The sequence below is a fragment of the Mustela lutreola genome, chromosome 11 (assembly GCF_030435805.1).
Source record: "Mustela lutreola isolate mMusLut2 chromosome 11, mMusLut2.pri, whole genome shotgun sequence".
NCBI classification, from domain to species: Eukaryota; Metazoa; Chordata; class Mammalia; order Carnivora; family Mustelidae; genus Mustela; species Mustela lutreola.
Genome location: NC_081300.1, coordinates 47,842,315 through 47,868,947, shown reverse-complemented (window position 1 = coordinate 47,868,947; position 26,633 = coordinate 47,842,315). Strand labels below are relative to the sequence as shown.

At 36.8% G+C, this 26,633-nt stretch overlaps 1 protein-coding gene across 9 annotated transcripts in view; it reads left to right on the top strand.

The window, feature by feature from the left end:
- The window catches only part of RBBP8 (RB binding protein 8, endonuclease), a 146,936-nt gene that overhangs the window by 18,241 nt on the left and 102,062 nt on the right, over positions 1 to 26,633 (top strand). For 4 of the 9 annotated variants that reach the window (XM_059138872.1, XM_059138869.1, XM_059138865.1 and 1 more), the window contains exons 1-4: positions 745 to 883; positions 3,453 to 3,659; positions 16,436 to 16,478; positions 23,507 to 23,602. In XM_059138872.1, coding sequence (XP_058994855.1) covers positions 3,551 to 3,659; positions 16,436 to 16,478; positions 23,507 to 23,602 — 248 coding nt within the window. In that variant the 5' untranslated portion in view covers positions 745 to 883; positions 3,453 to 3,550. The other 5 variants (XM_059138867.1, XM_059138866.1, XM_059138868.1 and 2 more) reach the window with 5 other exon arrangements.

Genomic DNA, 26,633 nt, shown 5'->3' with positions numbered 1-26,633 from the left:
TTCCGTCTCATTTCAGGGTCTTCAGGAACCTTCCATTTAACCTCAGCAAAATACACATCGTTTGGCTACACGGCCTCACCTCCCGGTGCTGTCGGGTCACATCATTAAACTGCAGGTAATAGCTACCAGGCAGAAACCACGTTAGCTTGATCCGTATCCATTCCCCCATCAGTTAGCTTTAACTTTCCATGCGGAACTGGCCGCTCACACGAGCTTTCCTGAAAGGTGCTAAAGTCAGACACGCCAAAGGCTTGAGGTTCCCCACAGAGAAAAAGCTTGCGCTTTCTCCAGGGCGTCTCAACAAAAATCCTGCGGCGGCCGCAAGCTGCTGGAGCCGCTCCCGATCGCGCAGAGGCTGGCGCTCCACTCTCCGGTCACAGCCCTCGGATTGGGGACACACCAGCCACCACGCTCCTCCGCTACAGGAGCGCCGGGGAACCGCCTCTCTTCGCGGCGGGAGGAGGGGCATGACGTGGCGGGAACTCCCGCGTGACGTCGAGCGCGCTCTGAGTGGGGGGCGGGTCTGGGCACCTCCCAACCCGGCCGGTGGCCCTCGGGCCCTCCCCCAACCCCAGAAAGCGCGGGTAGCCCTGAGGGGCCGGCTTTCCCGGAGGGGGTTTGGCAGACGAGTGAGGGGAAGAAACGCAGGCCGCTGCCTCTTCACAGCCCCGAAGCCGTGCCTGCTTCCGTGCTGAGGTTTTCGAGAATCTCTGAGGCAATCTTGGAAGCCGTGAGTAAAGAGGAATTTCCTTTCCCCAATCCTGAGCGGGGTTCGTAGCGGCTACTTCCGGTCTCGAGCGGCCGGCCGAACACAGGCGTTTGGCCCCCAAGTTGTGGTAAGCCCTCAGGGAGCACACTGGAGCCCGGCTAAACTCGGATGGAGGTGAGTCGGAGGGAGGCGAGTCGGAGGGAGGCGAACCTGCGCTCCCTGGGCTTCTTCGGTCTCCCGCGTCGGCTGAGGACTCACCTATCGGGGCCGAGTCCGCCCCGCGCATGCGCCGGGGGCGCCGTGCGCGCTTTCCGCTTCCGTAGCGCCTCAGGCTTTTGGAACCTTTGGGAGACGGAGGCGCGCGGGAGTGGGTGGTGTCTACGGGTCCTGGGACAGGATCCTCTCGACCTCTGCTTGGCTTGTAAGAGGACCAGCCCCAGCCCCTATTCGGCTATCTCGGGCACCTGTGTGACTCCAGGCGCGGCTCTTGCCCTACCTGTGTGAGAATATGTGTGGTGGATGCGACAGGAAAGAAGCATTTTACGGAGCACGTTCCCTGCAGTGGTCTGCCCTGCTGCAGGATGCACAGAAGTGTATTAAATTATGACAGACCTTTGAGCCCGGGATGCACCTGGAGACACAAGTGCACGTTTCTGCGAAATTAAGGCACCTCATCCTGCACCGATAACGGTTCAGGCCAAAAGAGAGATTCTGACCAAAGTGCTGGGCGTGCACTTTAGGTTGGAGAGGATTTTGAGAGCCAGAATTTGCAAGTTTAGTGTTGTGTTGATAAATTGTTTTTATGTGGGGAAATTTTTTTTTTCTTAAGGTTTTGTTTACTTATTGGACAGAGACCCAGCGAGAGAGGGAACTCAAGCAGGGGGAGTGGATGAGGGAGAAGGAGACTCCTCCAAGGGCAGGGAGCCCGACATGGGGCTCGATTCCAGGACTCTGGGATCATGACCTGAGTTGAAGGCAGGCGCTTAACGACTGAGCCACCCAGGTGCCCCTGAAGATATATTTTAAAATGCTTGTTTTACACGGTTGATTTTAAGCAGTTTCATACAATGCAATTTTAAATTATTCATTAAAGTAATTAAAACTTTGTTTTAAACTATTACTTCATAGAAATAAGTATTTTTCTTGGGCTAAAGTATTTTGTGGTTAATTAGCACCCTTGGCGCCTCTCCCCTCACCTCCTTACCTTTGCCTTCCATAGCGTGGGACCTAATTGTATGAACTTGGGCGAGTCATTTAATCTCTTAAACCTGTTTTTCTAAAAGGAAATTAATAACAGTAACTGTTCTATAGAGTTCTCCAGATGAAGTTTTTAAAAATGGCTATAAAACAGCACGGGATCTGTTATATAGTAAACAACAAATGGTAACTTTTGTTGACAATAGGTCTGTTATCTTTTAGGGTTAAGAAAGAGTAGAAGTCTGGCCTCTTTGGAATAAAGCTGTATTAATTCATGCACCCAGCTCCTCTTTTAAAAACCTTATTATGGAAATAATAAATGTACACAAGAGAGAGACTAGAAATACGAACTCTGTCACAGACTCATCCATTACCCTCTTCCAGTAATTGTCAAAGCAGCCCTTCTTGTTTCATCTCTTTACCCAACATTTTTTGTTTGTTTTACCTGGAATATTTGAAAGCAAATACAGAACAGGTGAATTTACCTGTAAACATATCAGTATGTATCTCTTTAAGAGCTAAGGACTTTTTTAAATATGAGCACATTTTAATACCCAAGACAATTAAAAATAATTCTCTAACATTATCTAAAATCTAGTACATGTTCAGTTTTCACTGATTGTCTCAAAAAAAACCCAAATCACAATTTTTAAAAAGCTTTATAAAAGTGTATTTTTACAGTATTGACCTATTTTACAGGTCATTGCTTATTTTAGCCTCCTCATCAGAGACCTTGAGAAATGGTTTTAAGAGACACTTACATCAATTTGGGTACATTAAATGGTAAGGCATTGGCTAAAGAGCCATATGTGAGATATAGTAGACTTGTTAATCATTTGACTTTTAAGTAGTAGCTAGTTAATGGTTTCACCTTAAGGACGCATATTAAAATATTTATGAATCCACTTGCACTTCTTAGTATCCTGTTGCTTCCTTTGGGGGCTACACAAGTAATAATCATTTCACTCTACTCTCAGAGGGGCACAAAATGGCCTTACACTTTTTGCCTTGTTACTAGACATTTCTGTATTCATAGATCTTTGCTGTGCCTATGTCTTGCTCACTTATTTCCTTTGTTATGAGAAAGGTATTCAAATCTTCAAGTATATTAATCACAATCACCTTTCTTGCTCTTTTATAAGATTTGTGCTTCTATGAATATTTAAGTTTAAGTCAAGAGTATTTCAGAATGTTTTCCAGTTTTTGTTGCACTCCATATCAAAAGTTCAACAAAGGAATAAATTATTTTAGAATGGTGAATCAATGAATACTGAGCGTGAATGACTACAAACTTCTCAATAGCAGAATCATCACAAGTAAGTTCTTTCTAGGAAGAATAAGAGAAAATTTGCCTGAAAATTTAGCTTAACTAAGGACCAAATACCTGAAATCAGGGTTGTCACCATAATCATCTTCACTTCCCATCCCCCAAATTCTCAAAGTGGTTGGTTGTAGGTAAATAAGGAAAACTTGAGAAGAGCTGGCTGACTTCAAATTACATACATATAAATGCAAAATTCATTTATGTTGCAATCTGTCGTTTCAGGTATTTCAACTGTCAAAGACAACTTCATACCTATATAATGTAACAGAAAAAGGTCAGAAAACATTAGGCAAATAGAAGTGTGGTGCATATTAAGCAAGATGAACATCTCTGGAAGCAGTTGTGGAAGCCCTAGTTCTGTAGATATATCTAATGACTTTAAGGAACTTTGGACAAAACTAAAAGAGTATCATGATAAAGAAGTACAAGGTAAAATCTTTTTTTAAAAATACTTATAGCAGTATTCTATTGAGAATAATAGTGATAACTAACTGTGACAGTTCAGAGATCTCATTTTTAAAGGACCTTTATTATTGTAATTTTTTGTGATCAGTTATGGCTAAATTGTTGTTTTATAACCATAGACAACTACTATAGGATGTAGTACCTGCACAATATATAGTTATTTACTTACGGTAATATGTGTGGTGTTGTGGAAAGGGCATAGAGATTGTTGATTGAAGACCTGGATTTGAATTCTAAATTCATTTATCTGTTTGCTCTATGATCTCAGCCAAGTTATGTAACCTTTAAACTTAATTTTTTTCTATAAGATTATTTCCAAGATTCTTTATAGACTTTGAAATACTACTTAAGTTATTCTTCAAAGCTTTGGGAATCTTTGCTACCAGGCACTGAGATATAAAAGTTAATGGTAGTTTGCCTTCAAAGAGCCTGCAGTCTAATAGAGGTAGAGTCATGTAAACAGGTAATTATAGTATAATGACATAAGAGCAAAAGCGTTTATATGAAGTGCAATGAGTATACGGAGGATTCAGCTATTATGGTTGGAATAGGTATATAAATATTTGTGATTGTGTTAAAATGTACTCCATGTAAAAGAATTTTCTATAAAAGGTAAACTCAAGTTTGATATTAGTATCTTTCTAGTTCTGTGACTTTAACATAAAACATTTTCCCCGTGTAGGGGAAATGCTTAGTTTTACATTTGTTTCTTGCTGCAACTGTAGGTTTAATACTACAGTGCTTTACAGCTTTCACATTACACTGGGGTGCCATTAAAACACAATCCACCTAAATCTATAGTATGTGGGTTTGTATTGGAACTTTCCTGTGGTAAGTGTTGTTTCTGGCAGAACCTCATCATAATGGACTCATCATGAATTAATGGGTTCTGAAACAGAACCCCAGAAGTATTCTTCCATGCCCCAGTGTACTCAGGAGACACTTATTCAAGGGATGCACTTACCATAGGCCACAATTTGTGAATAAGAACAAGTCATATATAGTTATTGTTCTTTTTGTGTTTTTTTTTTTTTAAGATTTTATTTATTTATTTGACAGGCAGAGATCACAAGTAGGCAGAGAGGCAGGCCGAGAGGAGGAAGCAGAGTCCCTGTGGAGCAGAGAGCCCAATGTGGGGCTCAATCCCAGTACCCTGGGATCATGACCTGAGCTGAAGGCAGAGGCTTTAACCCACTGAGCCACCCAGGCGTCCCTAAAGTTATAGTTCTAAGAAATTTTGTAGTGTACCATGTTATCTGGGAACATACAGGAAGAATGGGGGTGCATGTGAGATTTATTGTCAGACCGGACTTTACAACTTAATTCTGATTAGCCAGACAAAGAAGATGGTAGGAGGAGAGGAGGGAATGTTTTAAGGAAAGAGAACAGCATGTGGAAAAGTTTGGTAGTTAACAGCCTGATTTTATCTTTTTTTTTTTTTTTTTAAGATTTTATTTTTTTTTGAGAGTGAGAGAGAATGAGAGAGAGACCATAAGAAGGGGGAAGGTCAGGGGAAGGAGCAGACTCCCCGCAGAGCAGGGAGCCCCATGCGGGACTTGTCCTAGAATTCCATGATCATGACCTGAGCAGTTGCTTAACCAGCTGAGCCACCCAGGCGCCTCACAGCCTGATTTTAATCAAGGAACTGTAGACAGGTTGGTATAGCTCACAGATAGAATGAGGCAGGAGATGGGATTTTATTGGGCAGGTGGATAGGAGTTGATGCTAGAAAGGGAGATAGGCTCAGATTATGTAAAACATTACTATGCTGAAGAGATTGTTATCATGCGTTGTCTTTAGGATTTGGTCTAAATTTTCATCTTAAGTGTCTCCTTCTCTTGCTTGGGAGTAGTGCCATGTTCAGAAAGAGGTCATGTGAAGTACTTATTCAGTCTGAGTTCTGGATGAGGGCTGCCCTCTGAGATGCCATTTGAAAGCCATCTCACCACTCAAAGGTGGTGAACTTGTGCAAGTTATTTAACTTTATAGTGCATCAGATTCCTTATCTATAAAATAAAGATACTATTAATAGCTGCTTCATACTGCATTAAATAGTTTCATACATGTAAAGCATTTGGGAGGGTTTCCAGCACACAGTAAGCAATATATGTGTTAGCGATCATGTGTTAGATATTAGAATGCTATCCTTCTGAAGCAGCACCATTATATTATCAATGGCTGCTGTGGACCATCCCAGCTAGTAACAATAAGATACTATAAAACAGTTGTAATAGAGGTTTCACATACAGATTACATTTATTTTCCTCTTTATGATTTCTTAAACTGCTAATTTCTGGAAACAAACAAAAAGAATAGCCAAAGTAAACATAAAGGAAACGTAAATGCTTAAGAGATCTTAGAAAATTCTTATCTTCTATCTCTTTTTGGCAAGGGGGAGAATGGGGATACTTAAAGAAATTATTAAGAAATATACGTAATTTTTCATCTTAACCATTTTCAGGTATACAGTTCATTGGTATTAAATACATTCATAATGTTATGCAACCATCACCACATCCATTTCCAGAGCTCTTCATCTTGTAAAATTGAAATTTTATACCTATTAAACAATAACTCCCCATTTACCTGCCTCCAGCGTTGGCAACCACAATTCCAGTTTCTATCTCTGATTTTGACTACTCTAAGTACCTCATAAAAGTGGAATCATACAATATTTGTCTTTTTGTGACTGGCTCATTTCACTTAGCATAATGTCTTCAAGATTCATCCATATTGTAGCATCAGAATTTTTTTCTTTTTTAAGACTAAATAATATTCCATTATATATACCACATTTTGCTTATCAATCCATTATTGGACATTGGAGTTGTTTCCATCTTTTGGCTATGAATAAATAATTCCATCTTTCTGGCTGTGACTAATGTTGCTCTGAACATGGGTGTACAAGTAGTCTCTTCAAAACCCTGCTTTCAACTCTTTGGGGTATCTACCTAGAAGTGGTAATTATATATTTAATTTTACATTACCATACTCGGACGCCTGAGTGGCTCTGTCAGTTAAGCATCTACCTTCGGCTCAGGTCTGTCGGTTAAGCATCTGCCTTCGGCTCAGGTCATGATCCCAGGGTCCTGGGATGGATTCCCAAGTTGGGCTTCCTGCTCAGTGGGGAGTCTGCTTCTCCCTCTGCCCTCACCCCCTGCCTGAGATCTCTGTCTCTCTCAAAAAAATAAATAAAATCTTTTAAAAAATAAAAGTAAATTAATTACCATACTCTTTTCCATACCAGCATTTTACATTACCACTAGTAATGCATGAGGATTACAATTTCTCCACATTCTCACCAAAACTTCTTATTTTCTGTTTATCTCTCTCTCTTTTGGATAGAAGTAGCTATCCTAGTGGATGTAACGTGATACTGTGGTTTTGATTTGCGTTTACCGAATGATTAGTGATGTTCAACATTTTTTTCATGTGCTTATTGGCCATTGGTGTAACATTGGAGAGATCCGTCTATTCAAGTCCTTTCCCTATGTTTTAATCAGTTTTGGTTTTTGTTATTGAGTTGTAGAAGTTCTTTATATAGTTTGGATATTAATCTTTTTTTTTTTCAAGATGTATTTATTTGAGAGAAAGAGAATGTGCCTTTTTTTTTTCATATTTGTACGAAATTTTGTTTCTCAACCACAGATTTCAGGTAAAACATAGCAAATGAACCAAAATAATTCCCACTAGTGAAAGCTGTGGATCTGTATTCCAAACGCCCCCATCCCCCCACTGCCAAATGAGAGCTGCCTAAAGTTAGGGCCTTCAGTTCACCATTCTGCAGCCACATTCTTTGATATTCTATGCTCTAAGATTTTACTCCCATCAGACTATCTTCATATCCTTCTCTACCAGTTCCTGGAGTCCTGACAGGACTTAAATTTTCATGGGAAGTTAAAGCCAGATATGCAAGCAGCAGATACCCCTGTTTTAATGAAAACATATCCATATCATAAGGTCCTCCACTAGAGTGGCATGTTAAGAAAAAGTACACTAATTTTACAAAAAAAAAAAAAAAACAAAACAAAAATGCAAAGGGCCAGGGGAGGGACAGAGGGAAAGGAAAAGAGAAAATCTCAAGTACCCTCCCCACTGAGTGCAGAACAAGATGCAGGGCTCAGTCTCAGGACCTTGAGGTCATGACCTGAGCCAAAATAGGAGTTGGGACACTTAACCAACTGACCCACCCTGGTGCCCCTGGATATTAACCGTTATCAGATATATAATTTGCAACTATTTTCTCCCATTCTGTGGGTTGCTTTTTCACTCTGTTTATATGTGTGTCCTTTGATGCACAGAACTTTTAAATTCTGATATAGTCCAATTTATCTATTTTTTTCTTTTGTTGCGTGTACTTTTGTTGTCTTGTCCAAGACATTGGATCCCGTATTATTTAGCCTTTACCCTGTTTTCTTCTAAGCATTATATAGTTTTACCGCTTATGTTTAAATCTTTCATCCATTTTCAGTTATATTTTGTATACGATGTAAAGGTGAAACTTCATTCTTCTATATGTGGATATCCAGTATTCCCAAGACCATTTGTTGGAAAGACAGTTTCCCCTTAAATGGTCTTGGCACCATTGTCAAAAACCATTTGGACTCTCTGTTTTATTCTATTGGCCTCTACATCTGTCTTTATGTCAGTACTACACTGTTTTGAATACTGGAACTTTTAGTAAGTTTTGAAATCAGGAAGTATGTGATCTCCAGATTTGTTCTTTTTCAAGATTGTTTCGGCTATTTGGAGTCCCTTGAGATTCCATATGGATTTGGGATGGGTTTTTCTATTTCCGCAAAAATCCTCATTGGGATTTTGATAGGGATTAAACTGAATCTGTAGATCTTTTTAAGAAGTCTTTTTAACATCTTAACAGTATTATGTTTTCCAGTCTATGAACATGCCTACTTGTGATCTCTCTCCGTCAAATAAATAAATAAAATCTTTAAAAAAAAAAAACACTCAGAATAATTGTTGTTAGCTTACAAAAACTCAGAATAATTCTGAGTTTTAATACAGTCTGCCATTTATTCAGTGAGTAGTAATTGGATTATATGCGAGGAATGATAGCAGTTGCTGAGGATACAACATTCAAGAAGACACAGTGGGTGTGGGGAGCTTTGTATTCATTTTTTAATTTAATTTAATTTAATTTAATTTATTTATTTGACAGACAGAGATCAGAAGTAGGAAGAGAGAGAGGAGTGGGGGAAACAGGCTCACTGCTGAGCAGAGAGCCCTATGTAGGGCTCCATCCCAGGACCCTGGGATCATAACCTGAGCCAAAGGCAGAGGCTTTAACCCACTGAGCCACCTAGTGCCTCCATTTATTTTTTTAGGAAAATATTTATACAATGTCATTATATAATGAAAGGATAGCAAAAATAAGCCAGATATTGGTAACACTAATAGCAACAATGTAATCTGCTATAGGCACCACTTTTAAAACTGGGACTTATTCTTTGTGACCCGGAAGTGAAGCTAATATAATATTTTAAAATATTTTAAATAGGACCAGACATGTTTGAGTTGCTAGGTAGGGACAGAGAGTTGGTATTTTTGATAGAGAGTTAGCATTCTGCAATCTTCAAGCATAAGGTTAAGTTCTTTATCCTTCAGATAATTACATTCTGTTGTTTTATAACTGGTTTGAAGAAGATCATTAAGTTTTTATTAGGCAGAGTCCCTATCTTACTCATCTTTACATTCCTGTAGGTAAAAGTGCTTGGCACATGGTAAAAAATTAATAAATGGTATCTGAATGAATTCCATAGTTTATAGCTTGGTCAATGGAATATTTTCTTGAACATCAGTATTTTTAAATCCCATAGTATATGAAAATATTTTATATCTGTTTTATAACCCTGAAATACTTTACTACCTTTACATTTTAAAATTTCTCTTTTTAGGTAATACCGTAGAAAGTTGGGAAAGGAAAAATAAATCACCATTCTACAAGAACAGCATCTGTGGCTTTTTGTTCATTTGTTCCTAGCTTTAAAAGAAATGTGTGCAGCTTATTGAATTGTTGTGATCAGTGTACATAGTGTTTTATATCTGGCTTATTTTTGTTATTTCATTATTTAAACTCTACTTGCTTTTTGTTGTGTAGAACTTTAGAGTTTTTATATATGCCCATTTACATATCCACATTTAAAATTGGGCTAGTTTTATTTTTAGGCTTTTGATTTAACCAGGGATAAAATATTTGGCAGATTTCTTCTTCATGTTCCTCAGTATTTCAAGATCTTCAGGAGACCCCTATTTAATGATGAGGAAGAGTCAAGATAAATAAGACACTTTAATCAGAAACAGCATGCCATATTCATCAGATTGTAGAACATGTAGAACTCACAAATAATACATGGTGGATAATTCTTTAAAATTGTGTACTCATAGCTATGCTCTAATACTCATCACTCTCTCAGAAGAAGGAGTTGGTTTGTATACACTGAAAATGTTATGAGAAATAGAGCAGTTTTTAGAATACTTAGCTAACATCCATGTGCTTTATGAATGGTAGATATGAGATATATATGTGAACTGATGAGAGAAGATAATTTCTGTACGTTGTAATACTGGATTGATCAGGGTACTTTTTCCATTTCAAATTTATCTATGGATTCTTAAAGGTGTAAATGAACGAGCACTGCTAAAAAGTTAATATGTTATTTTAAAATGTTTGGATTCAGACGAGGCAAATTTGCTGAAAGCAGACTTTTTAAACCACAGTTCTTTGTCAATTTATTTCACATAGTTCCATATAAAATTAGATCTTCCAACTGTGTGATAACATCAAAGACATGCCTGAAGGCTACTAAAGTTTTTTTTTTAAGTGGGAGATCCACTTGGAGAAACCAGTATAAGAGGCTATTTGAAAGACATCAAACATGGACTTGTCTGGACTTTGCTGGTTTTGAAGTATATATAGAAATCAAATTGACTCATTACTTTTAAACCTTTGTGTCAGTTTAAAAAAGAAAGAGAGAAAAGAAATGTTCTGAATGGTGGTACTTGAAATACATAATTTTTACTTAGATATCCAAAGAAGTCTACCCACCCATAGAAACTTACATGCATCTGAATACCCCCCACTGTATCTTCAGATTTTTGTTTTGCTTCATTTGACCAAAACATGATAAAATGATAGCTAAAACATGCCATATACAAGGCAATTTGTACACTGATCACAAGAAATTTTAAAAGAAATACATGCATTTCTTTTAAAACGGCATGAATAAAGTCTTTCAACTTCTATTGAATAGCAATATTCAAATGAGACCTTGTGTGTGTGTGTGTGTGTGTGTGTGTGTTCACCTCAATATAAATGAGACCTTTTTGTTGGAAAATTCTGGAGACATTTGTGACTGAGTTTTTATATCTTTTATCTTTAGGATAATTGTATCCTTTCATGACTGTTTACTCTAGTGTCTTATGTTCCTTTTGTGACAGATGCTGCTAGACCTCAGAATGTAAATGGTCTCTTATTCATGCCATGTTCTACCATCAGCATCTCATCTAATAATGTTTTGATAAGTGTGATGATCAGTTTCTTTAAAAAGTAGGCATTTTTCAGGACAAAATTAGAAAACCTTTGAAGAAATAGGAAAATATAGGGCACCTGACTGGCTCGGTCAGAAGAGCGTGCAACTTCTTGATCTCATGAGTTTGAGCTCCATGTTGTGTGTAGAGATTACTAAAATAAGGTAATAAACTAAAAAAAAAAGAAGAAGAAGAAGAAGAAAAATAGGAAACTATAGAGGTTCTAATACAACAGGATAAATACTTCTTGATTAAGTTTTGGACTATTTCATTTATTTCTCAGATGTCTCATCAAAAATTCCTAAGATAACATTCATACTAAGACATATAAATTTACAGTGAAAGGAATTGCGTGCAATTTTGGTCCATAACATTATTGTCTATCAGCAGCTCTCACATCTATTATTTATCCATTTGTGTTAACATGTATATGTTCAGTGGAGTGCACAAAAAGTAATTTATCCATTTTGAGATAATTAAATCTTTATTTTAAAAATTGATTATTTACTTCTTTATTTGGCAGAGAGAGAGAGTGTTTAAGCAGGGGAGCAGCAGACAGAGGGAGAAGCAGGCTCCCTACATAGCAAGGATCCCCCTACACCCCCCAATGCAGGGCTGGATCCCAGGACTCCGGGATCTTTTTTTTTTCCGAGATTTAAAAATTTTTTTGTTTATTTTTTTAAGATTTTATTTATTAATTTGACAGAGAGAGAGATCACAAGTAGGCAGAGAGAAAGGGGGAAGCAGGTTCCCTGCTGAACAGAGATCCCGATGCAGGACTCATTCCCAGGACCCTGAGATCATGACCTGAACCAAAGGCAGAGGCTTAACCCACTGAGCCACCCAGGTGCCCCTTCAGATTTTTAAAAAAATTTGTTTATGACAGAGAGAGATAGGAACACAAGCGCAAGGGAGCTGGAAAGAGAGAAACAGGCTCCCCACTGTGCAGGGAGCCAATATGGGGCTCGATCTCAGGACGCTGGGATCATGACCTGAGCGGAAGGCAGACATTTAATGACTGAGCCACCCAGGCGCCCCAAGGACCCCAGGATCTTAACCTGAGCTGAAGGCAGATGCTTAACTGCCTGAGCCACCCAGTTATCCTTGAGATAATTAAACCTTAAGAGCAAACTAAGCATCTTATAAAGTCAAAAGTTTTCACTTTGGTATTGAAATAACTTATTAGGTCCTTGCAGAAATACTTGTGATTATGTATTTTGATAGAAATTAAATTACTTGAGCTATGCACATAAAGCCACTATTTGTCAAGAAAGGTGTTATTAGGCTTATTCAAAACCATAGTAACCTGTTTTAAAGTGATAGTATGTATACTATATATGGGTTGTTCTGCATAGAGAACTAAAATAAGTAAAAAAATTAACTGATTTTTTTTGTTTGTTTAAAATGAATTCTTGCCTCATTTCTAAATTCTTACTTAAATTTGTTTCATGTGTTAGAACTACACATATAGGCTCTTAATTGTTTCATTTCCTCCAATATTCATGTGTTCACCAGTGTAGGGTTAATTTGTACTTCAGTGCTTAGTCTTGTGAATGCTGTTTCCTCAGTAGGTATCTCAGGTTGCCACTGTTACAATCCCAAATACTTTACTGAACAGACTACCTGTTCATACAGGAGCTGCATTGTTGTATAGCCTCATTCCTTCCGATGGGTGTGGAGCAGGATTAAAGCACACTTTATAGGGGTTCTAATTGTAGATGCCTAATTGACTTGATGAATAGCAAATGCTAAAATTTAAACACACACACATACACATGCACACATAAACCTGTTTCAGGGCTGATCTGCGTGACAGAACAAATGCCTCACAGGTGTTGAATGCTAACAAGATAAAAGAGTACTCTTTCCATATTTCCCAAGAATTTTCTTTTGATGTTTATATGGATTTTCTATCTCGTTGTTCCTTTTCCTTAAAATGGCCATGGCAAGAATCCATTTCATGTTTGGCTGCACTGAATTTTAGAAGTCGGCTAAAATTAAAAATAAAATCTATCAATAAGTAAATTTTCACACACTTGGGAAGGAAAGAGAATGAAAAACTGCTGATTTTAGTCAGGTCATAAGTTCTTTCTTAATTCTTCAGGAATGACTTGATGCCTTACTAAGTACCTTATGTTCTCATGAGTTTGTCATTCCCTGAATTTGACAGATGAAAAAGATTTTTTTTTTAAATCTTTCTTTAAAAAAAGATCTTTTTTTTAAAAGGGGCGCCTGGGTGGCTCAGTGGGTTAAGCCGCTGCCTTCGGCTCAGGTCATGATCCCAGGGTCCTGGGATCGAGCCCCACATCGGGCTCTCTGCTCAGCAGGGGGCCTGCTTCCCTTCATCTCTCTCTCTGCCTGCCTCTCTGCCTACTTGTGATCTCTCTCTGTCAAATAAATAAATAAAATCTTAAAAAAAAAAGATCATACCAGTTTTAATTCTTGAAATTAAAAGAAGTATTTTCCTTTATTATGTTTTGTATTTTAACAGTTTTACAATTCTTAGGGAAGATCTTTTTTCATAAATTTTTTTAGCTTTTTATTTTGAGCTTATTGTAGGTTCATATGAAGTCATAGGAAATAATACAAAGAACTGTCCGATACTCTTTACCCAGTTTCCCACAATGGTAGCATATTTTATAGCTGGAGTACCATAGCACAGCCAAGAAATGGACATTGGCACAATTTATCAGCCTTATTCAGATTCCTTTAATTTTATATGTACTTACTTGTATATGTCTACAACGGTGTTTTCTATGCACTTCACGTAGATTCCTGTGACTACCACCAAAGATCCTCACAACAGTTTAAGTTCCTGACCCCATTTCTTCCACCCCAACTCCTCCAATTTATGGCTACCCATAATCTGTTCTTTATAACTTTTTCCTTTGAGGAATGTTATGTAGGTAGAATCACACTGGGCGTACTCTTTGAGATTGACTTTTTTTCAGCCAGCGTAATTTCCTTGGAAACCATCCAAGTTGTTGCATGTATCATTATTTCTTTCCTTTTTATTGATGAATAATCAATAGCATGATTATAGCATAATCATAGCATGTGCTATGAGTATGCATCAGGCTTTTTCTTTTTAACAGTTCACTTGATAAAGGGTATTTGGGTTGTTTCTAGTTTTTGGCTATTATAAATAAAGCTGCTGTGAATATTTGGTTATAACTTTTTTTTACTGTTCATAATACTTGTTTAGTCAAATTTTAGGCTGTGAAAATAGGGGTAAAATTGTATCATATCAGTTGGACATTTCCTAGAGGTGAAACTTGAGAAATAGGGCCAAAGTCTAACACAAAAAAATTGTCCAGGGCCTTCATTTTTCTATAATATCTAGATTTCCTAGCAGCATATCATTACTATTTGGTGTATTAAGAAGAGGTGACTTTCCCTTCAGTATTTATATGACTTTTAGCCTCATCCCTAGTCAGCAACATGGAGGGGGATTGGTGGGAGAAATGTGTAAGTTTTTGAAAACTCTTATTTGTCTAAATTATGTTGTTCAAAAGCTTGTCCTAAATTAAACCAATAATGAAAAGTCCTGTTCGTAAAAATGACAAATTTATTAATGTTACTATATATATTACATGGAAAGCTTTTTGAAATGTGTGGCTTATTAGAACCCATAAACTACCAAAGGCAAACACTAAACCTTTGATTTTTCAAAAATCAGTCAATTAATACCTATTTATTGGGGACTAACTCTACCCCAAGTAAAAGAAATTCTTGAGTAGATATAGAACTTAAAAACTCGCTAAGCAATATTTTTAAAAGTAAATAAAATATCCACAATTGCAAAAATTGTAGAACAGTAAAAAGATTGATACAGGAATCAGAAAAAGTAATACAGAAACTTTTTCCTCCCCTTGTGATAATCATATTGCAGAAAATAGAGGTCATAGAGAAAATAGAAAACCATATAGTTTAGTGTTGCTAAATCAACATTCTTTTTACTTAATGGTCTTAGTAACTGTATTATTTTAAAAAACAAGTGTTATATTTACTTAAATATATGCCTATTTTAAGCAGTGTGTATTGCTATAAATTGCTCAGTATTCTTTGTGACTATGAGTTTCCCTATGGTTTGAATCCAAGAAAGAAGATCTCGATGAAAGAGTCCTATTACATATTTCTAAATTGCTTTCCATAAGAATTGTATCAATTTGTAATATTTCCAGCAAAGTATAGGAATATAGTTTTACAACACTTTTTTTTAAATAAAAGATTTTATTTATTTGATAGACAGAGATCACAAGCAGGCAGAGAGGCAGGCAGAGAGAGAGAGGAAAGCAAGGCTCCCTGCTGAGCAGAGTGCCCAACATGGGGCTCGATCCCAGGACCTTGGGATCATGACCCGAGCCGAAGGCAGAGGCCTTAACCCACTGAGCCACCCACGTGCCCCTACAACACTTTTTTTAATCAACATACTGGGTATTACGATCTTCATAATATTGCCAAGTAATTGTTTTATTTTGAATTTCTGTTTAGTTGCTAGTGATGCTGAATAGATTTTCATATTTAATGACTGTTTTTCTCCTTTTGTTAATTATTGTTTCTAAAAATTAAAAATGTTTACCCTATTTAGCCCATATCCTTCCTTGCAGTTTAAGTACCCTTCAGCCTTTCTTCATTAGAACTACATGAGTCCCAAAGGCAGTGGTCTTCTCTTATGTTCTGTGTCAGACTCAATTAGAATTAAAAATACATATAACAGCTATCTTGCGTGTCCTTTGTTAAGTACTTTAGCATTAGCAGTTTTGCTCTTCGTCCAAGGCTTCCTGCCATAATCTATTTTAATCCCAGAAGACTTGAGCCTACATAAGCACAGTTACTGTTAGCAAATGCACAGGCTATGTCAGAACATGGATCTCCATTTATAGTGAACCTCTAATTATATGCTTGCCCCTACTATTATAAAGGAAGTAACTAAAGTAACTCACTTTAGGTGGAGAAAATTTTATTCTGCTAGCTGTCACAGACTAAAAGCAGTAATGTTGCTGATATACTTTTGTGACCTCAGGGTAAAAGCAAGGGAAATACACTCTCCAAACTAATGGGACCTGGCTCATTATTCAGAGCCCAGAGTCTAGTGACTTAATAGTGTAGCATTAGACTCATAAACTCAGATCAACTGCTTTAGAGATGGTAAATGTATAAGTAAAATACTGTGTTTTTTTTTTTCTTTTTAGGTTTGCAAGTAAAAGTAACCAAGCTCAAAAAGGAACGAATTTTGTAAGTATTAGTGTATAACAATGATATCCTATGTTTAAAGTAATTGGTCTTAATGTCCTATTTGGTCTTAATGTCTTATTCATAAGAAATTAGCTATTTTTTTTTTAAGATTTTATTTATTTATTTGACAGAGATCACAAGTAGGCAGAGAGGCAGGCAGAGAGAGAGAGAGGGAAGCAGGCTCCCCGCTGAGCAGAGAGCCCAATGCAGGGCTCGATCCCAGGATCCTGGGATCATGACCTAAGCTGAAGGCAGAGGCTCAACCCACTGAGCCACCTAGGTGCCCCATTATAAGAAATTAGCTTTACAGCATGGACCTTGGATAGTTGACAACGAATTTTTCAGTAAAAAAATTCAGTAAAAAGACTAACTTAATTTGGAGTATATCCTTAGCTAATATTTGCTTCATTTATATTTTAATATAATTTTTTATATGTGCACACATATAAATGGGGGGGTGTGTGTGTGTATATATATATATATATATATATATATATATATATATATAAATTTTTTCCGTAAGGTATTTATTAAGATGAGACCTGGTCTATACATTCATTTTGATCTGTCAGTAGCATTCTTTTCTCAACTCTGATTAACACCTAGAATTTAAGATACTACAAGAGGGGAGCAGAATAATTCTGGGATTTCTGAACTGATCTAAGAAATGGGAACAATTGAGACCCTTTTATTTAATCAGTTTGAAATTACCAGAGGTTCCCCTGAATTGTTTTGGTTATGAAGCCTAGAATCAAATCTGAATTTCTAAGTCAGAAGCAGATTTTAGTCATGGCTCCCTAGGGCTTCCACATTCAGTAATCTGAAACAGATGGCACCATAGAATATTATTGCTCATAACAAAAATTATTATCATTGTGACTAATATTGAATTTGCTCTGTGGTATATACATACCAATGGGCCTCAGTTACTTCATATTCCTAGAGCTTCCAAGGCTCTAACCAAAAGCTGGAGTTAACAGCCACCCATCAAAACACACCCAGTTGTTTTTCTCCATTATAATCTGAAAATGAAAATTTGGGAAGTTTCCTTTCACACCTAGAAAATCATGTATGGAAAATAACTTAGATTCAGAAATATAAAGTCATAAATTTTTAAAACAGGATTTTTTGAAGAGTGATTTTATGATGCTATTTAATTAGCAATATTTTTAAATGCTTTGTATTATTGAAAGTATACATATTCCTGCCTTACGGTTGTCATTTTAAATATCTTAACCACAGAATTATCCCTTTCTCTGTTTCTTATGTTTAGTTCCCACAACTGAGAGATGTTTCTTAACTTATAGAGGAAATTAAGCCTTTCCTGAATAGTAAACTTAGGGTGTGTATCTTATTAGTTAGAATTTTGCAAAGTTCTCCAAGTATCTCCCCATGAGATACTTATTAATTACAAAGGGCAAAATTATAATATTATAGCAGAGAAACCACGCAGAATTCATCTCAGTTAAACTATCAAAGTTAACTAGAAATCAGATATGTCAGTCTTATTTACCTCCTGATTTGATGCACTAAGAAGAGCACAACATTACTCCTGTTGTACTCTTACCAAAAATGCATAGCCCATGTTTTATCATGGGGAAATATGGAAAAACCCAAGTTGAAGGACAAAATAACTGACCTTTACTTTTCAAGATGTCAGGATTGTGAAAGACAAAGAAAGATGGACAGATTATCACAGATGTAAGGAGAATTACATTAAATGCAATGTGGGGTCCTGGGTTAGATCCTGGAACAGAAAAATGACATTAGAGGGACAATTGGAAAAATTTGAGTGAAGTCTGTAGATTAGTTAATAGTATTGTATCAATGTTAATTTCTTGATTTTCATAGTTGTATTATGGCTATGCAAGATGTGAAATTTTGAGAAGTCGAGTGATATACAGATACTCTATTCTATGTTTATAACTTGTTTATAGTAAGTCTGAAATTATTTTAAGATGAAACATTAAAAAAAATTGAAAAAAATTAACATTCATCCCCTGAGTCTAGAGAAACCAACTTCTCTTCAAGCAACTGTCGGATATTCAAGAAATTTAGTATTCTTTAGCAAGGAATGAGAACGAAATGGCTGTTGGATAGGTGATCAAAAACGTCACTAGTTAGATTAGCTGCCTGTGCAGCTCTTGAGGCATGATTTGCTTTTATGGCACAAATTACCTTTTGTTTCTATGGGCAATACGGATTTCAAAAACTCTGTAGCTTTTTAGTGTATTTTAATTAGTATTGATAGTTTATGTATCTCAGAATTATCTGCATAGTTGCAGAAGAAAACTCTATATGTAAGTTCTTCCCATGGTAAGAGTTATGTCAAAAATAAATACATTGAAACTGTGTCAGTTGATTGAGAAAAACAGGATCCTTCTCTTGGTTAATAAGTAAAATTTCTCTTTTTTAATTCACTTGAAATAAAAAAGGTGAAACATTATTGTTTTACTTAGGAATAAATACACTTCTTTTCTTTTCTTTTTTTAAGATTTTATTTATTTATTTATTTGACAGACAGAAATTACACGTAGACAGAGAGGCAGGCAGAGAGAGGAAGGGAAGCAGGCTCGCTGCCGAGCAGAGAGCCCGAAGCGGGGCTCAATCCCAGGACTCTGGGATCATGACCTGAGCCGAAGGCAGAAGCTTTAACCCACTGAGCCACCCAGGCACCCTAATACACTTCTTTTCAATGATGAAAAAAAAAATTTTAAGATCTTATTTATTTATTTGACAGAGATCACAAGTAGGCAAAGAGGCAGGCAGAGTGAGGGGGAAAGCAGGCTGCTCGCAGAGCATAGAGTCTGATGTGGGGCTCAATCCCAGGACCCTGGGATCATGACCTGAGCCGAAGGCAGAGGCTTTAACCCACTGAGCCACCCAGGCGCCCCTGATGAAAATATTTTTAATGATTTGAGTGTACTTATTCTGTTGTTTTCATCTCCATTTTTATTTATAGCCCAACTAGTGTTGGTTGCTACAAACATTGCTAATCACAAGATAAGTACCATACCAAACTTAATTCCCTCTGGCTCTTTTTTTTTTTTTTTTTTTTTTTTTTTTGAGAGAGAGAGAGAGTGCAGGCAGTACAGGAGCAGAGAGTGGGGCAAAGGGAGAGAGAGCGTCTTAAGCAGTTTCCACCTCAGAGTGGAGCTCATCTCTGAGCTCCATCTCACCACCTTGAGATCAAGACCTAAGCCGAAAATGAGTGAGATGCTTACCTGACTGAGCCACCCAGGCGCCCCACTTCTGCTTTTCTACTACCAAACACATAATGTTTCAGAGTTGATCAGTAGTTAGACAATGAGTTCTTTATATTGTGCCTTGGTTCCTTGTTGATTAATGATCTTCTTTATGCTGGATTAACAACCATTGATTAGAATGACATCCTTTAATCACAATGTTGGTCACTTTTAAGAAGCAGTACTGAGGGGCACCTGGGTGGCTCAGTCAGTTAAGCATCTGCCTCCAGCTCAGGTCATGATCCCAGAGTCCTGGGATTGAGTCAGGCATGGAGCCCTGTGTCAGGCTGCCTGCTCAGTGGGGAGCCTGCCACTCCCTTTCCCTCTGGTGCTCCCCCTGCTTGTGCTCTCTCGCTCTGTCAAATAAATAAACAAAATCTTAAAAAAAAATTAAGAAGCAATACTGAAACCCAGAAATTACTGTGTTTGCTATTTGACTGCACATTTCAAACTTCATTCACTACATGTTTTTAAAGGAATTTAGTTTTATTAAAATGGATTCTTCATGTAGGTCTATTGATTCTATTTTCTAAAATATTACTATTTTAAATGATAGATTTATAACTACAAGGTAATATTTCCTCTTAGCTTGAATCAGAATATTTCCCTGAAGTTGAGTCATGATGCATAATTAGAAACAGTCTAGATTTGTTTATCACAAATATACTTTTTTATTAGACATTTTACACAGAATGTATTTTGCTATACCTATAACCAACCTATAATATAGGTTATCAATTGGTAACCTGTATTACCAATCAGCTACATGAGAAACATTAAGTTTGTAAATGACTGCCAAATTTTACTTTCTCAAAGATCGTCTATAACACTTGTGATTTTTTTTTTTTTGAAGATTTTGTTTATTTACTTATTTGAGAGAGAGAGAATGAGCAGGGGGAGAGGCAGAGGGAGAGGGAGAAGCAGACTCCCCACTGAGCAAGGAGCCTGATTCAGGGCTCCATCCCAGGACCCTGGGATCATGATCTGAGCCCAAGACAGATGTTTAACTGACTAAGCCACCCAGGCACCTGAGGTTGGTTATTTGTATAGTAGTAACCAGCTTCCTTTGGTTGAGGTCCAAGGTAGACCTATCTTACAATATATTTCACTCTTAATTTTTTTTGAAAGTGCAGGACTGGTTTTTGTACCATTTAGAATTCACCAGTTTGCTTTCTTAAGGAATTTGTTAAGTTATTCATGTAACCCCATGTTTACCACTGAGTTGACAATTTTTTTTAATATTTTAATTTTTTATTAATATATAATATATTATTAGCCCCAGGAGTACAGGTCTATGAATTGCCAGGTTTACACACTTCACAGCACTGCACTCACCATAGCACATACCCTCCCCAATGTCCATAACCCAGCCACCCCCTCCCCCAGGACGTGAATATTTTTTTTTAAGATTTTTAAAATTTATTTGGCAGAGAGGGAGAGAGAGACAGTGAGAGGGGGCATACAAGCAGAGGGAGTGGGAGAGGGAGAAGCAGGCTTCCCGCTGAGCAGGGAGTCCAGTGTGGGGCTCGATCCCAGGATCCTGGGATCATGACCTGAGCTGAAGACAGGCGCTTAAGGACTGAGCCACCGAGGCACCCCAAATATTTTTTTAATTGAGATTAGTTTTAATTTAAACTTAGGCCATAAGTCTATTTGGTTTTAAAACAAATGCTGTTATATTCTGAATCATTCTAAATAGACTGGAAAAGAATATGTATATGTAGGAAAAATCAAATATCACATTACTATTACAAAGTTTTCTCTTTTGTTCATAATTTAAGAAAAAACATTTTGCTATGACCTTTTCATTCCTTTAGAGAAAAAGAGAGTGTAATTCTTCAATGTATGATCTGGAATGTAATATTTTATTGTTATATTTTTATGATACAGGTTATTTAGATTAAAAATAAATTCAAATGGGTGCTGGCAGCTAACAGTCTGTTAACTTCGAAAAAGTGTTCAATTTTCCCCCAAAATTTAGATAAGTTCTTAGTTCTTAGTTTGGTTATATTTGTTTGCAAAGTAGGATCAATGAAATCTTGGTACTACCTCTGAATTAAATACATTTTCTAGAAGTACGAATAGACAATTTTTAAAAAAGATTTTATTTATTTATTTCACAGAGAGAGAGAGATCACAAGTAGGCAGAAAGGCAGAGAGAGGGGGGGAAACAGGCTCCTCGCTGAGCAGGAAGTCCAATGTGGGGCTCAATCCCAGAACCCTGAGCCAAAGGCACTTAACCACTGAGCCACCCAGGTGCCCCAACAATCTTTTGTTAATTGAGTGAGAAACAGCCAAATTAATGAGTTTCAGCTATCACTATATTATATCCAAAATTTCTATATACACTACCAGAACTATATGCAGTAGACTGTTACTCTTTCTCTTTGATGTATTGATTTTTCCTTTTTCATTTAATGTGAATTATTCAACCAGAATGTACAAAGTATCCTCTCTATTGGGTATCTGACATTTTTACTTAGTTGTTTGACTCTGTTTTGCTGCCAATTATATTACATTCTAGCCATTTTGATACAGTCATTTTGACATCTACTATTTGTAGTGGACTAGTTGTCATCTGATATTCTAGACCCTTGAGGGGACTGGGGAAGATGTTTCAATCACGTATTATCTTTTTCATCTTTAAGACCGTAGAGAAAATCCCAGTCAAATTTCTAATGGGTTTTCTTAGAATTAAATTATATGCATACTTTATATAATAATGTGATCTTTTTTAAAAATATGATGGAGAGGTAGAATATGACATTACCTTTGAAAATAAACAGGTGGGCGCCTGGGTGGCTCAGTGGGTTAAGCCGCTGCCTTCGGCTCAGGTCATGATCTCAGGGTCCTGGGATCGAGTCCCGCATCGGGCTCTCTGCTCGGCGGGGAGCCTGCTTCCCTCTCTCTCTCTCTCTGCCTGCCTCTCTGTCTACTGTGATCTCTCTCTCTGTCAAATAAATAAATAAAATCTTTAAAAAAATAATAATAAAATAAATAAATAAAAAGAAAATAAACAGGTAATCTACTAGAAGAACATTTTAGATGTCTTTGTTTTTTCTTGACTATGAAATCACAATGATAAGCACGTAAATAGAATTTACTGAGTGCTTGTACTATTCTGCATGCTATGCATACATTAGTGTTTAGTCCTTGCAAATACTTTATTAGATAAATGGTAATGTATCTTCATCTTTTGAGGCACAAAGAGTTTCGATAACTTGCACTGGGTCACACAGCTGACAACTGAGAGCTGAGATTCAAAACTAGGTGTTAGGATATACGGATATACGGTTCATGTACTTCCACTCCACTGCTAGGTCTGGCTAAAAATTAATGCCAAATAAGTTTAGGCAATACAAACATTAATAAGAAAGTATATATCTCCCATAATTGGAATAGAGATGAGTGGAGATACCTGTTACTTACATTAACAAATGTAGACAAAATAATAAACAGTGTATACTTTAATAGCATTTTTTACAACATAGAGTCAATGATGGCATTAGAATCCACTCCTTCCTCTGTGTTCCAGCATTGTATAATGAATGCCCGGTACTTAGAATAATACCTTCACAATACATAAAAACACTGCAGAATAAATTCTAGTATAATTTGAACTGTGATTAACAAGATATTTAAACTTTACCTTTGGAGTTATTTATTTTAGTATAAGAAATACATGTTATGGGTAGGACCATAATTTGGGGTTCTTATAGTAGAATTCTCCTGTTATAATTATCCTATTACAACTTTTCTATAAACTTATTTCTTGACTTTCAGAGACGCACAGAGACTAGAGGAATTCTTCACCAAAAATCAACAGCTGAGAGAGCAACAGAAAGTCCTCCATGAAACCATTAAAGTTTTAGAAGATCGGTGAGTCTGGTTCTTAGGTGTTCTCGAGTAGGAGGTGATTCCCCCTGCATAGAACATTGGTTTTGACTTATAAACAGTTCCGGGACTAAAAGTGCCCTTTTCCAACCTGATGTCAACTTTGAATAAATACTGTATGAAATTAAGGATATATACTTACAAATTTGTTTTTTATTTTTTACAGCAATCTCATCAATTTACCCTTTAAGTAATATTTCTTTATCTGGTGTTTGATATAGGACAAGCTTAAGAATAGCTCTAAGTACTTAGAATTAATGTTCTGATTCATTTGATGGCTTAATTCCATTTTTACATCTAAGTAGGTGGAAACTGCTTCACAATTCTATTTATCTTCATATTTCCCTTTTCCCCCTTCATATTTCTCTATTTGCAAGCAGTCTAGGGATTCTTCTTTCTGAGTATTTCTACAATAATGCCTATCACTTACTTTACTTCCAGATACATACTTTACTTTTCACTCTATGAGATTAACACCCTAGATTTAGAAAAGACTTCCAGGATTTGCTATATTCCTCCATCTGAACTGTAAGTGATACCTAAGACCTTGAACTACCTAAGACCTTGAACTACCTATAACAAATAACAGTTAATAATTTTCTTTTGTTATTATTTTGTATATGTTACAACAGGGCTGGTGGTTTGAGTTTGCCTCTGTACCTTTAGTGGTGGGATAATCTACTCCACACCTGGGCAGACTACAGTTGTATATTTGTCTTCCACAACTGCTGTCCCAGAGGGTGCACATTTACTGCAGCAGGCAGCCTGTTGTGGAATAAAGCTGCATAGGCTTCGGAGTCATAGCTGTGAATTTGAATTTCAAGTTTATACTGTGCCCTTGATTCAGATTCATAAATATTTGAGTCTTTACTATGATCTAGGTGTTGCTCTTAGGTGCTAGGGATAATACTGTCCATGGTATGTCATGGAGCTGATATTTAATTTACAGAGGTTTGGAGTGAGTCATACAAATAAGGTGATTTCAGACTGTAACTGCTATGAAGAAATAAAATGGAATGGTATAAGTGTGATAGACATTGATTTGGAAGTGAAGGGATGGGTGTCAAGGATGGCCTTTCAGAGGAGGTGCCATTTGAACTGAGACATGAATGATTCCAGTAAGAGCTAGTCACTTGAAGAACTAAACTTGAAGAGATAAAAAGAGAACACACAAATGCAGAAGTTTTAGGGAGAAAAAAGTTTTGAAACATTTGAAGAATAGGAAGTCCAGGGATGTCTGGGTGGCTCATTCGTTAAACAGCTGCCTTCAGCTCAGGTCATGATCCCTGGCTCCTGGGATCAAGCCCTGCGTGGCATCAGGCTCCCCACTCAGCAGGAAGCCTGCTTCTCTCTCCCACTCCCCCTGCTTGTGTTCCCTCTCTTAATGTGTCTCTCTCTGTCAAATAAATAAAGTCTTTAACCCACTGAGCCACCCAGGTGCCCCCTCTGTCAAATAAATAAAGTCTTAAAAAAAAAAAATAGAAAGTCCACTGTGGTTCTTAATTAATAGGAGGGTTAATGATAGGAGATAATATTGGAAAGGTGGGAGTAACTAGATTATGTAGGATCATGGGCAAAAAGTTTGGATTTGATTTGCAATGGGAAGCAGTTGGAGGGTTTAAGTAGGGAAATTACAAACGGATATGAGCAGATATTGACAGCAACTATTATATCCACATGTAGATTTCAAGTAGATGGTTATATATGTGAGTTTGAAACTAACTAGTGAAATTCAGGCTGGAGAAAAGAATTTGAATGTCATCCTCTGCATATAAATGGGATTTAAAAACCTAGAGACTGGATAAGAGATCTAAAGACATCTTAAAGGGTATTGGAAGAAAATTGGAAGAGGTGTTAGTGCGGAATCCTTGGACATACTAATTAAGCTTTAATGAAGAATAAGGCCCGGCCAACGAAAAAAATTGTGAAACAAAAATTATCAGAGTGGAAGAAAAGCCAAGAATATATGACATGACACTAGCCATACCTTCTCAGGGCTACCTGGATGATTAAATAAGATTAATACAATTAAAAGTACATATAGCAATTTTTAGAAACTTCTGGTATCCCTCCTAATTGGTGACTGTGAAATGTTTAAATGAGAGGAATTACTCAGTAAAGGTAAATTAGATAATAAAAAGTTATAATTTTATATGGCTGCTTTATGTTCTACTACTGCTGTTATAATAGACTTTCCTTAGAGAAAACAAAGTATTTCACTAAATCTAAGAAATAGTTACTGTGTGGAGTAGATAAAATGCATTAAAAAAAAATCTGAACAAAGCAGTTAAGCCATGATTGTCTAATAGATTTCAGTATTTTTAAAAGCATTTTTGGCAGTCATAGGAAACTTGTATTTCATCTGTCATTGAAAGGGAAAATTTGTACTCATAATCAGAGGATTTAGTGTTGTGCAACTATTTTTCAAATACTAGACTAAATGTCCTCTTTTTGTCTTACTCATAGGTTTAAATTTAAATATGTTCTTTAGGAGACCTTTTCTGATTTTCTGGAGTGGATTTAGTTCTGCTGAGTGCTTTCTTTCATAGTACCCCCTATTTCCACTGTCATGATTCTTTGCCATAATTACTTTTTTATTGCCTCTCTTTTTCTAATACACTATAAACTCTTTAAAAGAAAAGACAGGGCACTGTTGTATTTTAGCACATACAGTACTCTTTGTACACGTTTTGAAAATTTATTCATTTTGAAAATGAATAAATTTGAGGAAATCTTGTTGGGGTATAGCAAACAATTGAGCATACTTGTTAATCTGCTAAGTTTTCCAATTGCAAAATGAAAGGTTTTTCTTCATCCCTATGACCAAACTGAAATATAACTCACGATAGTTGTTGCTTTCTGATCTTACAAGTAGAATTACTCTTCTTTCCCTGTTACCTATATATAGCGACTGAAATTGCATTCATTCTCCTGTGAAATTGAGGCTGTTTCTTTCTCTGATAGCATCAGTGGAAAATAGGCAAGAGGAAAGTGGTGGAACCTTGCTGATGGAAAT